This window comes from Eulemur rufifrons, chromosome 16 (genome assembly GCF_041146395.1).
Source record: "Eulemur rufifrons isolate Redbay chromosome 16, OSU_ERuf_1, whole genome shotgun sequence".
NCBI lineage: Eukaryota > Metazoa > Chordata > Mammalia > Primates > Lemuridae > Eulemur > Eulemur rufifrons.
Window position 1 is genome coordinate 90,939,006 of NC_090998.1, and position 15,424 is coordinate 90,954,429.

Consider the following 15,424-nt stretch of genomic DNA (forward strand, 5'->3'; position numbering starts at 1 on the left):
TGGAAAACCTAGAACTTCTCTGACTCTCCTCTCTCTGCCTCCTGCATCTCGTAGCTGTCTCAACCAGCACCTTCCCAGCACGTCCTCTGGATTCTCCTTCCCTTTCTCCTGCCACCCCTCCCTCAACTCGGTCTGCCTTACCTTGCCCTGGAATGCTGCAGAAGCTTCCTAGCTTCCCAGCTCCTCTCTGGTGGTTCATTTGAATGAATCCTCCTAAGGCCGATGGTGATCTTGTCCCTCCTCTGTTTACAAATACCCGGTAGCTCCCCAGAGCGGACACAGATTGGGGTGGCAGCTCCCAGGGCTCACGTCCTTACAACAGCCTTCTCTGACATACCCGCCTGCTCCCATCCCAACCCCCGCTTATGACTGAGGATTCTGCCCAAAGCCCAAGAGCTTACCCCTGACCACGGAGACTGGCTGGAGAGGGCCGGGACGGGAGGGGGGATGTATCCAAGCCAAGGCAGCGAGGACTCTTCCTGGGGGGCGAGGGGTCAGACTGCACAGGAGAGGGAAGACCGCCTGTGAGTGAGCCCACAGCTGGTAGCATCTGTGGGGATGGTGGTCTCGGAGGAGAAAGCCGAGACTCCCTGCGGGCAGTTGTTTCCACCCTTCCTGGTTACAGGTCAACAAATTCCCCTCTGGGACTTAGGCTAGGCTAAGTTGGCCTCTGTCATTTGCAGCTAATGCATCATGCCCAGCTCACCAAATTCAGAGCGAGCTCCTCACACTGCCTCCCCTGATGGGACCATCACCCTCCCTTGTCATCTCCAGGGCCACTGAAGCCACCGGAGTCAGCCCCTGTTCCCAAACTCATCCTTATGTGTTCCTGCCCTCCGGCCTCTGCTCCTGTTCCGCTACCCAGATCATCCCTCACTCCTCGCTCATGTGTTTAGGCTCCACACATCCTCCAAGGCCCATCTCAGATGTCTCCACTGTGGAATGGTCCCAGATGCACCCTCAGAATGTGGAGAATTCAGACTCTTTCTGTCTCCTACCTCCACAATGCTCTGGGGTGTGTCCCATATCCCCCCACCCTCCATGCCCCCAGGGCCTGTTCTGGCCAGGCCAGCCTCTCTCCCAGGGTGGGTCCTACTGATCAGCCCTTCATCCTCCCCCAGGCCTAGGAGGCCAAGCCCTTCCCTGGGAAATTAACAGGCTACAAGTGTGCAACAGAAAGCAGCAGCGACAGGCGCACAGGAAGGTGGATGGAGCCCCAGCGCAGCCCGGAGTTTTACCCTCCTAGAATGTTACACAGTTGTTTTGCAATCCCCATCTCTCTCTCTTTTAAGGAGAGGGGAAACCAAGGGTATCCTGAAGGTATAAGAAGAAATAAAAACAGCGGATCCGTTAGGGTAGTAGAATGATAATGTTTGGGATTTTTGTTAAACAATTGTTTACATAGTAATATTTCAAAGAAGATGCTGCTAAGGGCAATAGTAATGTGATAACACTATTTTTTGCTTACTAAGTAGATGCCTGGCACAGTGCTCAGGTTTTTCACGCTGGGGTGGCCTGGAAGCTGGTTTCTGCTGCTAGAAGGGACTTCCCATCCCCTTCTGTTTCCTTTAGGGGAACTCAGTCCCCATTCTGTATGGTCTTGATGTCTGTCAGTCCCCGAGCCCGCTCCCTGGGGCGGGCATGTGAGATAGAACAGCCAGTCAGAGTCGTCCATTTCTTTCCCAGGCTTCAGGGATGGGGCAAGGGATGGGGTGCTACTCTGGGAGAATATGGAGATGGGGCTACCAGAGCCATCTTCCCTAACTGCATGGACGCAGCCACCAGCTGTGGGACAAAATGAATCCATAACACAGGGAGGCCCTGGTTCCAGCTGTGCCCCAAAAGTCCACCATTGGATGTCCCCAGCATACCATCCAATAAATACACACACAGACGCGTGGGCGCACACACACACACACACACACCCCCCTTTGTCTTGCTGGTCTGAATTTGTTTTTGTTTTTGTTTTTTTTTTTTGAGACAGAGTCTCACTCTGTCACCTGGGCTAGTGTGCCGTGGCATCAGCCTAGCTCACAGCAACCTCAAATTCCTGGGCTCAAGTGATTCTCCTGCCTCAGCCTCCCGGGTAGCTGGGACTATAGGCTCAGGCCACCTCGCCTGGCTAATTTTTTGTATTTTTAGTAGAGACGGGGTCTTGCTCTTGTTCAGGCTGGTCTCGAACTCCTCGCCTCAAGCGATTCTCCTGCCTCAGCCTCCCAGAGTGCCAGGATTATGGGTGTGAGCCACCTCGCCCAGCCTGAATTTGGTTTCTGACTTGCAATCTAAAGAATCCTGGCCTTACACACACCACAGCATCTCACTGAGCCCCCACAATGACCCCACTGTACTGATGAATCGGAGAAGAGAATGTTCTGCCAGAGGCCACACAGAGCTAAGTGGTGGTCACGACCGGAACACAGACTGGCAGCCAGAGCCCACAGTCTCTGCTCCCCTCCTGCCTGACTTTGCTAACTCGCAGAGCACTTGCAGTCCGGTATCTCGTCTGATTCCCAAAGTCATTCTATCACGTGGACAGCATAGAAGCATTCCCAATTTATAAATTAATAGTATAAGCCTTAGAGGTACAAAGTGATTTTTTCCCAAAGATATATAGCTAAACAGTAGCAGAGGCAAAATCAGAGCCCAGGTCATTTGGCTCCAAATCTCAGGTGTCAAGGGCATCTTGGGCATTCCTGGGCACTAAGGGATTCAGTGGATTCAAAACAAGACGAATGCAGACTTCAAAGGGCCAAAATACATCACTCACTTTCACTTTCAACCTCCAATTAATATTTAGTGGAGTAGACAAAACTTTATCAGTGAAATGTCTTCAAACACTGGGAACTATGCAGAACCTGGCTGGACACTTAGCTTCCAGGATGCCCTTTGAATGTTTCTTGGTGTCACTCTCTTCGACCCCATTTCCCTCTGTGTAAAAATTAGCTACCACTGAGGGACAATATTTACTTTATGAATAAACAGTGTGAAAGCCTTTGTGGCCTATCTTAAAACCCCAAGGAGAGTAGCTTTCACCTTTGAACTTTTTCCTACTTTGGTCAAAGTTGGATGGTATCTTAGAATGAACCCTCAATTAAAAGGGGAAGGAAAGGTAAGACGTCTTGCATGTTTACTGGTCAGACACAGGAGACACATCTTCACAGAGACGCTTCTAAAGAGCTGGACTGTGGGTATATCCGTACAAGACTCAGAGACCTGCATTATCATCCTGGGTCTGCCCTTGAAGAGCTGGGTGACCTCGGAGAAGTCCTTCACCTTCCTGGGCCTTCCTCCCAGCAGAGGATAATGCAGTTCTGCTAGCCCGTCTCCAGGAATGCCGTGATCTAATAAGAAAATTTACTTACTCGGTAAATATCTGTTATGTGTGTAGAAATGCTGTGTAAAGTGGTAATCAAATAAAAGCTATCATTACTTTTCAACAGAAGACAATCAACACCTTATTCCCTTGGCATTCAAGATCTCTAATGCCCTCGGTACCCTCTGAGTTGCCAGTGGAGAGAACAGCTATGTGCAAAGGCATTAGGCGTATGTTTGCCAGTTTTTAAAAGAAGGAAGGAACAAATATTTAGTGAGTGCCTGCTGCATGCAATTCACTGTTCTATTCACCTGTTTTGATCATGGCTGTATCCCCAGTACTTTGTTTTTGTTTTTTTTGTTTGTTTGTTTGTTTTTGAGACAGAGTCTCGCTTTGTTGCCCGGGCTACAGTGAGTGCTGTGGCGTCAGCCTAGCTCACAGCAACCTCAGACTCCTGGGCTTAAGCGATCCTACCACCTCAGCCTCCCGAGTAGCTGGGACTACAGGCATGCACCACCATGCCCGGCTAATTTTTTCTATATATATTTTAGTTGGCCAGATAATTTCTTTCTATTTTTTTAGTAGAGACGGGGGTCTCACTCTTGCTCAGGCTGGTCTCGAACTCCTGACCTTGAGCGATCCACCCGCCTCGGCCTCCCAGAGTGCTAGGATTACAGGCGTGAGCCACCGAGCCCGGCCCCCAGTACTTTGAACAGTACCTGACACATGCTGTACTCCCCTACATGTGAGATACACCATTAGTGTATGTTCCACTAAGAAACAAAAATCTCTGATGATTAAACTGTGATATCCATTGATAGTAAAATTCATCGCAATGTAAGAGATTCTAACATGTGAAAAATATGCATTTTGCAATCAGTGAAATACAGAGGCACATTTAGTGAATGAATGCACATTTTCATATATATTGCATTTCATCTTACGTTTTCATCTAGCTGAAACTGTGAGCTCCCTGAGGACTGGGAGTGTGGCTGCACTTGTGTGCCAGCTTCACACCGACGGCATTCAAAATGTTTGCCTTCGGTGATGCCAACCGCAGGCATTTGAAAAATCCACATTAAGGAGAAATAATTATTGCATAGAGAGGATAGGATCATCTTTCACAGAGCTCCTAAATCCCTTGGAATTTCCTGAGTAGTGGGGGCGATCTGAGTGTCTCACACAGTTATTGTTTAATGGGTACAGAGTTTCCTAAATCCCTTGGAATTTCCCAGATGACAGCAGCATCTTTTTTCCTAATGAGATGACTCTTGATGGGCTCCTGGGTAGCTTTAGGGGATTGGGTGCCAGAAAGACCAAGCGGTGATTAGAAGTTAGAAACTTTCAGCCCTCCCCACCACATCCTCTCGAGACACAAGGGGCCAGAGATTGAGTTAATAAGCCATCCGGCCTATGTGATGAAACCCCCATAAAAATCTCTATGGGGTTCAGAGAGCTTCTGGGTTGGCAAATCCACGCATGTGCCATGAGGGTGACACATCCTCACTCCACAGGGACAGCAGCCCCTGCACTTGGGACCCTTCAGGACCTGACCCTATGTACTTCATCTGGCTATTCATTCGTACACTTTATAATAAACTGGGGAACGTACAGAAAACGCTCGCCTGAGTTCTGTGAGCCATTATAGCAAATTATTGAACCTGAGAAGGGGTTGTGGGAGCCCCCCATTTCTAGCCAAGTCAGACCGACGCGTGGGTACCTGGGCACTCAATACTTGGCTAGTGTCTGCAGCAGGGGCCATCTTGTGGGACTGAACCCCTAACCTGTGGGGTCTGTGCTAACTCCATGTAGTTGGTGTCAGAACTGAATTGTAGGACACCCAGTTGGTATCCAGAGAGTTGGAGAATTGGCTGGTGTGGAAAAACCCTACACGTGTGGGGGGTGTCATAGATGTTGTGAGTAGAGAAATAGTTTTCTTTTACCACCTCTATTATTTGGACATGACTACATGTAAAGGAGGGGTGGGGGCACAGGGTATTAGTGTTTAATGGGGACAGAGTTTCAGTTCGGGAAGATGAAACAGTTCTGGAGGTGGATGGTAGCGATGGTTGCACAACACTGTGAATGTACTCAATGCCACTAAACTATATACTTAAAAACAGTTAAATTGGTAAATTTTATCTTATGTATATTTCATCACAATTTTTAAAAAACTACAAGCAAAGGTACTGACAGGTAATAAGTCTTGTCAACTTTGTGTCTCTAGACTCAGACATTAAAGAGATTTATAAAAATGTAAGCCAGGCATGGTGGCACACGCCTGTAATCCACATACTTTGGGAGGCTGAGGCAGGAGGATTGCTTGAGGGCAGGAATTTGAGACCAGCCTGGGCAACACAGTGAGATCCCATCTCTAAAAAAACAAAAAAAAAAAAATTAAAAAAGAGAGATATAAAAATATAAAACAATGCCATTCTCACTACATTTTTGTTTGGAAAAAGTTATTTCTCATAAAACCGTGCTATTTATGTAAATAGGTAATATGCTTGTTATTATTTTCAAAGGCATTAATGCATATTATTTTCATTTCTCAGCTCTAATATTGATAGATGTAATGCACATAAACCAAAGCTCTTTGGGGTTTTTAATTTTTCAAGTGCAAAAGGGCAGTCCCATGTTTTAGAAGGTCCGAAGCCCAGAGCAGATCACCTTGCTGCTTCCCACACCCCTCGCCCCCCCCCCCCAACTGTTCCCAGGACCTGCACCCACTGGGTGCGGAAGGCTGCAGGATTATGGGGGGGCTTGTGCTGTGACTGTGACCCCCTCCCCCAGTTCCCGGCAGCATCACCCATGAACACCTGACCCTGGGGCCTCTGCAGACATCCTTGCGTTGCCACAAAGGGAAGCCCTTCTGTGGCTGATCCGCCACAGGTCAGAGCCAAGACACAGGGGCTTCCCTGTCATGGCATTTTCTCCCGGAGTGGAAGCAAGTCTGGAAGCTGCTCGGGCTCTCGCCTTAGCTTTTTTCAAGCAGAGCTCGTCTAATTGTCAGGACCAGCAGTAACCTGCCTTCAGGTCCCTCCCTGTCCCAGCTGTGTCACCTGACTCAGCTGGCCCAGACCCTTGGAGTGGTCTCCAAGTCCCCAGGGTACTGTGAACTGAGGCCCAAGGAGCTGAGTGTAGGGAAATCTCACGCAGGGCACTCCTGACCCGCCAGCAGAGCCCCGCGGAGCTCCCCAGGCTCAGCTGGCCCCGGGTGGGCAGTGTCCCTTCCTTCCCCAGCGGTTGCAGTATGTGGAGGTCCCCGGCAGTCACTATATCCACATAGAGGAGCCCCACCACCTGGCTGGCATCATCAGCTCCTTTTTGCAGAGCAAGCACAAGACCGCAGCCCGGCTATAGCTCCTGGGGGGCTGCAGAGACCCGGCGCTCACCAGACTCAAGCTCCCAGCCCCACTGCAAGGCCAGGCCTGGCGGGGACAGGCCAGCATGGGCTGGCAGGTAAGGGGATGGGGGCAAGATTCCAACTTTAACAACTGTGACTTCAAGAGGGAGACAGCGTCTGGAGTCGGGGTCATTTCTTTTGTGCCCACCCCGGCCTTTCCCTGCTGCCCAACTGGGTGGAAAATAAAACTTGTATTCTCTGTGCTTTGAGGCGGTTTCACTGCCAGCGGGGGCTGTTCCATTGAGGGGAAGGGGCGCACAGAGCAGATCAGAGGGTCTGGAGGCAGGACACAGAAGGAGCCGGTTTCCGAGGGCCAAGTCCTCCTGCTGGGCAGGCCTGGCCAGCGCTAGACCCAGACTGCCAAAGCACAAGGACTGAGAGGGGTGACACTGTCCTTCACTCCCAGCCCATGCAGACTCCAAGACAGGGCTGGTGCCCGTTCCCAGAGCACAGCCTCCCTGGGTGTGCGCAGGCCCTGCCGGTGCCCATGCCCTTGCTGGCCCCACAGCTCTGCCAGGCCACGACACTCTCCGTGGGGGGGCCAGCGGCCAGTGCGGCTCAGTAGGGTCGGAACTTGCGTTGAGCGCGCATGAGTTCAATCCTCTGCTTGTCCTCCTCAAACTTCTTGCGCAGCTGTGCTAGATCTGGGGGCGCGAGAGAGGGCAGGGTCAGGCATGCACTGCGGCTGGGAGCTGTGCCCGCTGCCCCCACTAGAAGGCGCCTGCTCGTGCCACCCACCCCTCCCCCCAGTTCCCAGGAGGGGGCTCAGCACTGCCTCCCCCATCCCCCTCCCCTCTCTGCTCTGGGGACATGGTCTGGATCAGGCGGCACTCAACTGCGGGCCAAGTCAGAGGCAAGGCTGGCTGGCACGCTAGAGTCCAGAGACAGGACAGGCACCAGCGGGAAGAGCAACAGCACAGAGAAGGCAGAGGCCCCTGCCCCACCCCGCCCAGGGCGAAGAAAGACCAGGGCACTGTCCCCTCCAGTCCTGACTGTGCTGACTGGAGGGGCCTTAGCAAGTGGCAAAGGGACTCCACCCCTTGTGCCGTCAAGTTCAGAAGGTGACTCTGGGCACCGAGTGGCCCAGGCCAGCAGGTGCGTGGAAGGCTGACGGAGGCCCGGTGGGTGAAGCTGAGGGTCTACAGAGGACAAGAGCAAGGGCGCAGGTGCTGGAGGGGGGGATGGGCAAAGGGGGGAGGGGCTGTGAGGCAGCAACCGGGCAGGTGGTCAGGGCCTGCTGCAGAGCCCAGCCCATGCCCAGGCCAGGGCCAGCACCCTCTCCTGGGCCCCCCCGGCAAGCCACCCTGCAAGCAGGGACACCAGGTGGCTGGGCAGTGAGCTCAGCAGTAACAGCACCACCAAGAGGGCACAGGTGATCAGGTGCTCGGCCATGGGAGTGGCCATGCAGGGCCACCTGACACACACATTCTCACTCACACCCCCCCCACACTCACACCGCCCCCCACACGCTTGGCAGTGCCTTCTCTGTACCCACAGTGGGCTCCTGAGACCCGTCCTCTGCGACTGGACGCCTTGCACACTGGAGGCTGACAAGTTCCAGCACTAATTGCTCAGGGGGCCCAGAGGAGGACCCACCTCCAGGTCCTACATCCCAGGGGCCTCTGCAGGTGCTAATAACCCAGGGCCCCCACCCATTGGGCAATGCAACAGCCCCTGTGGGACAAGAGGACCAGCACATGGGGGTGCTGCCAGCCTGGGCCTCAGACCTGAGCCCATCGGGAGGCCTGTGCCTAAGGACACTCTCCCCAAGACCCCCAACCCAGGCCCAGTGCCCGCCCTCTGGAGCACTGGCCACAGGCCTCTCCATGGCTGGGTGCCACGGGCAGTGGGGCTTGAGGACAGAAGCTGGGTGCTCTCTTACGCTCCATCTTGGACTCTCGGTGCTGCCAGGCATAGAAGTTGAGCAGTTCCTTGCGGGCACGCTTCCGTCTCTCCCTCTCCAGCACCCGCAGGCTGGCTGCCTCCGTCCGGGGCAGCACGGGCCGCCGGCCCCGGCGGGTCACCTTCACCCAGCCCTCCTCGTCAGGGACTCCTTCCTCCTCCTTGGCCTTAGCCTCCTCCTGCAAGGAGCACAACCCTGCTGATGGGCAGGCTCCTTGGCCAGAGAGTGTACTCCTGGGCCCACCCCAGAGCCTCCACAGCAGCCCCTCCACACCCACCCCTGCAGTCAGAACCACCCTGGGCACCCAAAGGTGCAGGCTGCCTCCCTGCTCTACCCCCCACCCTACAGCACAGTGTTGGGACCAAGCATGGGGGGGGTTGTGTGGTAGAAGTGCGACATTGCCTCCTCCACCCCCTACAGACCATTTAGAGACTAGATGTCACCCAGCCAGGTGGCCCAGGATTAGCAGGGAAAAAGGGAGCCTGGACTCTAAAGGGTGACCGAGGACAGGCTGCCACCACCCCTCCCCCTTGGGAGCCACACCAGGACACCTGTGGTACCACCTTCCCCAGGCCACACAGATAAGCCGGGCCGTCCCTGTGGAGACCCTACCTCAGCGATCTTCTGGTCATATGCCTCCATGAACGTGTCCACTTCAGTCCTCAAGGCCTCAGGGTCAGGCACCGAGTCTGCATAGTCACTGATCCACTCTGAGGGAGAAAGGGCCAGGGAAACTCGGTTCCTCAGGCCTGACACTTGGGCCCCACCCAGGGCCCACCCCAAGCCAGTCGGGATCTTCTTACTCAGAGCCACAGGGACTGGAGACTCGAGGCCCAGGGTGCAGGTGGCAAGGAAGACTCTAGCGGTAGCAAGCTGGCCCTCACCTCTACCACCCTGCGTGTCGGTGCCACTCAGTGCCAAAGACTCAGGCTAACATCTCTCTGATGTGTCCCAGACACAGCCCAGCGGCCCACTTGCTCAGGCCTCCCACACACTGCTCTCAGGGAGGGTGGGTGCAGCTTGGGACATTCACGGACGCTGTCCCTATAGAGCTTCCCACCAACCCAGGGCCCAAAACGTAGGTGCCTGACACCAGTGGTGTTACTCACTATGTACGCCACTCTTCACAGGATGACTCTCCGTAGACACCAGCAAAGGGCCCTTCAGGGTCAAGGCAGCTGACACTCCACCTGGCTTCTGGAATACCACATAGGCTACCTGGAACCCCTGGGAAAAGAGAGATGTCACAGTGTGAGGACCTCCACACCTGCCCTCAGCCTAACCGGTTGCTGGACCAGGGGACAGTAATGGGCTAACCAGAGGTCATCCCATAATCCAGGTGAGGGACAGCCATACTCCTAGTTATCCAACTTTTGCTAGAAGTGACACCTGTTCCTAGCTCCTCCCCCAGGAAGAGGGGACACATAGGAGGCCTTTCTTCCAGTTATGGGATGGACACAGTGAAAAGTGGGGCCCACCCTGGGCCAGGTCAGGTTCATGAAAGCCGGGCCTGGGTTGGGCAGACAGATGTCACTGTGCCAGGAAGAGGTGTGGGCTCGAGGTCACAGGGAAATGTGGAAAGAACAGTGCCCCTGGAGATGAGGCCACCCAGCCCATGGAAGACTCTACCTCAGCAGGCAAACAGGTGAGGAGCTGGGGGAGGCCCTTCAGTGCAGCCAGCACAGATGGCCCCACGCTTTAACACAGGACAACGCAAAAAGCCAGGCAGGAAATTAAAGGATGTGATAAATCCAGGAACGAATCAGAAGCCTGTCACCCTGACAGCCTCTCCCAAACCACACAGCAAGGACTGGCCCAGGACTGTACAGAATGCTCTCAAAGTCCCACTACCAACTCCTCCTCACACACTGGGGACATCACCCTAGCCCCACCCCACGCCCCCATTCTAGCGGGATCCAGTACTTGGAGGCTTACTGGAACAGGCTTGGGGTGAAAAAACTTTGACTTTGGCTCCTTTGGGCTCTCAGCAAGGTCCGGCTTCTCCTGTAACTCCACAGACTGGACATGGCCGCAGGGGGACAGCAGGCGCGACAAGCTTTCCTACCACGGTACAAGGGGAGCAGAGTCAATGTCACAGGGCCTTTCCTCTGCCCTGGGTGGTGCTGCCAGAGGATGAGAGCCCTTGAAGGACTTGGAGCTCACGTCTGCCCAACCTGGAGAGCCTGGGCCCCATGTCCTCTGACCTGTTACCTCATAGACAACATGGAGGTTGACATTCCCACCTGACATACAAGACAGGGGGGGCACATTTTTGGTGTTGTTCTGATTTTATATGACGACCAAGTTCCACTCCCTGAATCAGAAGTAGACAGTCAAATCTACACCACGAAGATTAGGACAGTGGCTGTCCTTGGTGCGTGCGGGACAAGAGGGGATTTCTGGGGAGTGCTGATGTTTCTCCATCTGGCTGCTGATTATACGAGTGTGTTCAGAGTTGTATACCCATGAGCCAGGCCCTTCTCTGCACATATGCTACACTTCAATAAAGGTTAAAAATGACACCCTCTTATAGGAACTGGCTCATGTTAAAAAAAAAAAAAAAAAGACATCCTCTCTTCTGAACACTTCTTTCTAACTTTAGAAGAATTTTTTAGAAATTGTGATTTCATTTTTGAAAATAAACTCATCTAAAATCCAGCAATCCCTTAGTCTCTCTCTATAAATTTACATAATAATATATTTTCGGCGAGAAAAATTAACAGATGTGTCTAGATGGTTGAATTAGAGGCAATTTTGATTTTCTTATACTTTTCCTATTTTTAAATTATGGACATGTATCACTTTTATAATCAAGAAAAAATGTGTAATTAAAACAATTTTGGGAGATATATATTAATAAAAAAGCTTTGGGCTCCTCAGAATTATATATTTCTAAACATCTTTGAAAAGATGTGCCAGTTTCCTGTCACAAGAGATAGAGGCAGCCCTCTTGACACTCTCCTCTAGGGGTCCCCTCAGCTGCTTCCATCTCACCACCAAAGACTGGGTGGGGGATGCCGTGGGAGTCCCCCATCCCGAGCCCACAGTTCCCTTCCCAGCGCAGCTCACCTCTGTGCAGTATGGGGGCACATTGAGGACAAAAAGGGTGCGCTTCTGAGGCCAGGTGGACTTGGTGCCTTCGCGGACGCTGTGTGCTCTCACATAGAGGTAATGAGAAGCCTGCTGTTTTTCAGAGAACTTGACTGGAATGGCTGGAAGGGAAAAGGGGGTGGGGAGGGACGGCCTGAGTAGTCAGATTCCGGCCAGCCAGGGCTGTGGCCAGCTAGGCATTCACACAACTGCCTTGGTCGTCCCATCTGTCAGTCCATCTGTCCATGAATCTATCCTTTGCTGAGCCCTCCCCCTTGGCAAAGCCTGTGCAGGCTATGAGAGTGAACAAATAGAGAATCTGCCCAGGAGGAGCTCCCAGGCTGGTGGGGAGAGTAGGTATACAGGCAATTATCACAGAAGGGGAATGCAATGAGAGCGAAGCTCAAACCCGCTGCTCTTGGGGTAAACACCAAAATCCTAACCATGGCCAGAAGCCCCATGTGACCCATCCAGGCTGCCACTGTGGCCTCTTCTTGCATCCTCCTCCCCTATCCTTCCTTCCTCCAATAAGTCATGGCTTCACTGCTGTCCTTTCTTTTTTTTTTTTTTTTTTTTTGAGACAGAGTCTCACTCTGTTGCCCAGGCTAGAGTGAGTGCCGTGGCGTCAGCCTAGCTCACAGCAACCTCAAACTCCTGGGCTCAAGGGATCCTCCTGTCTCAGCCTCCCGAGTAGCTGGGACTACAGGCATGTGCCACCATGCCCGGCTAATTTTTTCTATATATATTTTTAGCTGTCTATATAATTTCTTTCTATTTTTAGTAGAGATGGGGTCTCGCTCTTGCTCAGGCTGGTCTCGAACTCCTGAGCTCAAACGATCCGCCCACCTCGGCCTCCCAGAGTGCTAGGATTACAGGCGTGAGCCACCGCGCCCGGCCACTGCTGTCCTTTCTACCTGCCACATCAACCTCTTCCCTCCCCACGAGCTTCAGGTTTTAGCTCTGGAGAGCCTTACATCACCTCCTTCCCTTTGTGCCAGATTAGACACACCTGGTTGTGCCTTTGTAGCTTCTCTAACCGTGTGTAAGTCTACACTGGAGGGATTCTCTGGTTAATTACTGGCATGCTCAGAAATTTTAATCCTCATAAGGCCAGGAACTGTTTGTTTTTCTATTTTTCCCACCACCTTCCTCAGAGTATAATGGGGAAACAGCTGCAGGCCCTGCACTCAGGAAGCTCACATTGTAATACAGGGAGAAGACAATGAACAAGCAAACATACAACAAGCTTGTATCAAATATGAAAGAAACATACAGGGTGACAGGTGGCAGGCGGAGGCCTTCTTTCAATACATTATCAGAGAAGGCCTCTTTGAGGAAGCTACATCAAAGCTCAGACCAAATGACACAGTGCAACAGTCCAGCACAGAGCTGCTTGAGGAAGAGGGCATGGCAAGCTCAAAAACCCTGAGGGTGGAAACAGCTGTAGGTCAGCCCGAGCCACAACACGTGGGCCGTGTAGGTAAGAAGTCTGGTTACGTTTTAGGTGCTACTTTCTAAAGCCACTGGGCGGGGGAGGGGGTTATCGGCAAGCGTGTGAGGCATGATCTGATATAAACCTGACTTTAGAAAAAACATTCTGGCAACTGGTGGAGAACTGAATGCAGGAGCAAGAATAAGGAGGGGAACCAAGTAAGAGGGCACATACAGCACTGGCGAGAGCTTACGGGGGCTGAACTAGGGACTGCAAATACATGATGAGAAGCGGATGGGCTCACTTCGGCGAGGGAGTGTGGACAGACGAGAGAAGTGCGCCGCGTGGGTCCCTCGGTCCCCGCGGCCTCACGACCTGCCCCGCCCGGGGTCAGCGACCGCCGGGGCTCACACCCAACTGTGCGGCTGCTGCTGAGGGTCCCCGACCACCGCCCACCCCGCATTCACCCTCCGGCGATGCCTGGCAGTTCCCCAGCCCCGCGTCCCGGAGCCCCTCACCTGAGTAGCCCGGCGGGCTTGGGAACCCCTCCTCAGGGTCCCTCGCCGCACGCTTCCTCCTGCGCGCCACCATCTTGCCGACCGGAAGCGCGGTGACCGCTGGGAGTTGTAGTTCAGCACTGGGAGAGTTCGCTTCCATGACAACGGCGCCCCGTGAAGGCCCCGCCCTCCCTGTTTCAGACCTGCCTCCCAGGCCCCCGACAGCCCAGGGCCCAACCTTCATTTGCTCAGAATAAAATCAGCGCTCGAATGTGGAAGTGAACGTCAGCCTTGGCCCAGGCCGTTCACGAGTTCAAACTCAACTTTCCATCCCTCCACCCGTTCATTCATTCGTTCCTTCCACCAACAGCAGCGCCTGCTGCAGGCACTGACTGTCCTAAGCGCCAGAGGGTAGATGAGGTGAGGCAACACCCAGCCTTCCTGGAGTTTACCTTCCAACGAGGGGAGGAAACGATAAACACATAAGGAAGCATAATGTAATGCATATGTGTTACTGGAAAGTGCCGAAGAGAAAAATGGAGGACGAGGCAATTTTAAATTAAATTAATTAAAAGATGTCACAATCTTAAATAAAGTCAAGGCCCCATTGAAGTGACATTTGAACAAATACTTGAAGGATGTGAGGTGTTTGGGGGGTGGGGAGGAGTATTCTGGGCAGAGGGAATGGCAAGTGCAAAGTCCCTGAGGCTGGAACCTGCCTTGTAGGGTAGAGAAACACCACGGAGGCCAGGGTGGCTGGAGCCCAGTGAGCCAGAGGGAGAATCAGCGAGGGGATCGGGGGCTTGGCCAATCCTATGGGTCTGGTAGACCACTGGAAGCACCTCAACTGTTCCTCTGATCAGGGCCACCGTGGGATTTTGAGCATACAGGAGTGATGTATGTGTAAACAGTATCACTTTGGCGGCTTATTGCAGTCAGACTGTGAGAAGGTAAGGGCAGCAGCAAGGAGGTGGTTTAGGACACCACTGCAGTTAATTCAGAGGAAAAAGGATGGCTTGGTCGCCAGGGAACTGGCAGCAGAGGTGGTGCGAGGTGAGGGTTTCTGAGTATGTTTTGAAGAATTCCAATAGGACTTGCCAACACACTGGATGTACAACGTGAAGGAGAGAGAGGTCCAGGATGGCGCTACCTCTGCTGTCCGAGCAACTGAGAGGATGGTGTCTCCGTTTACTGAGGTGAGACCGCAGGAGGGGCTGGCTCAGGAGCTCACTGAGGGCACGCTGAGATGCCTTGTCAACATCCCAGGGGAGATGCCAGGTGGGCAGATAGATATGAGAGTGAACATCAGAGATACTTGGCCTGGGGAAATACACCTGGAGACGGCAAGGTATAGGTGTTAGTGAGGGCTCTGACAGACGGCGCCATCACCGAGCAGGGTAGTGTCAACAGAGCAGGGAAGAAGCCCAACCACTCCATTTATTTGGCCTCCAAAAGTCCCCTCACACCATGTGCCCATTAGCCCTTGAACTATCTAGTATTCTTTTCCCAGTGCAGTTACTTCTTGGAAATGGCTGTTGTGGGGAAGGACTGGGGTATGGCTACTGCAAATATCTGCTGTGGCCTCACACAATTCTTCTTAAGGGGACCCAGCCTCTGTCTCGTACAGTGACCCCTGGGTCTGAGGATGGGCTTAGGCCTGGAAGCTGGGTGAGGGGCTGGGATTTCCCACTAGCAGCTGGCATTGGCTTCCTGCTCGTTTTCCATCTTCCTTTGATTACAGCAGTCAAGCAGCACCGTTGCTGCTATGGCCCCGAAACACCCT

General features: G+C 53.1%; 1 protein-coding gene across 1 annotated transcript; it reads right to left on the reverse strand.

Annotated features, from left to right (window-relative positions):
- Positions 1-6,028: 6,028 nt before the first annotated feature.
- Positions 6,029-13,736, reverse strand: RRP7A (ribosomal RNA processing 7 homolog A). The gene is made up of 7 exons (XM_069489747.1): positions 13,663-13,736; positions 11,692-11,834; positions 10,558-10,683; positions 9,732-9,849; positions 9,235-9,332; positions 8,602-8,800; positions 6,029-7,363 (listed from the first exon to the last, which is right to left on the reverse strand). The coding sequence occupies exons 1-7, from the start codon at positions 13,733-13,735 to the stop codon at positions 7,278-7,280; spliced, it is 843 nt and encodes a 280-aa protein (XP_069345848.1). The 5' UTR covers position 13,736; the 3' UTR covers positions 6,029-7,277.
- Between the last annotated feature and the right edge of the window lie 1,688 nt (positions 13,737-15,424).

Excerpts from the sequence above, each read along its gene's own strand:
- RRP7A (XM_069489747.1), bottom strand. The coding sequence starts at position 13,735 with ATGGTGGCGCGCAGGAGGAAGCGTGCGGCGAGGGACCCTGAGGAGGGG. Across the intron at positions 10,684-11,691 it reads TGCCCCCATACTGCACAGAG|GAAAGCTTGTCGCGCCTGCT; the intron begins GTGAGCTGCGCT and ends GTACCGTGGTAG. Across the intron at positions 9,333-9,731 it reads TGTGAAGAGTGGCGTACATA|AGTGGATCAGTGACTATGCA; the intron begins GTGAGTAACACC and ends TTTCTCCCTCAG.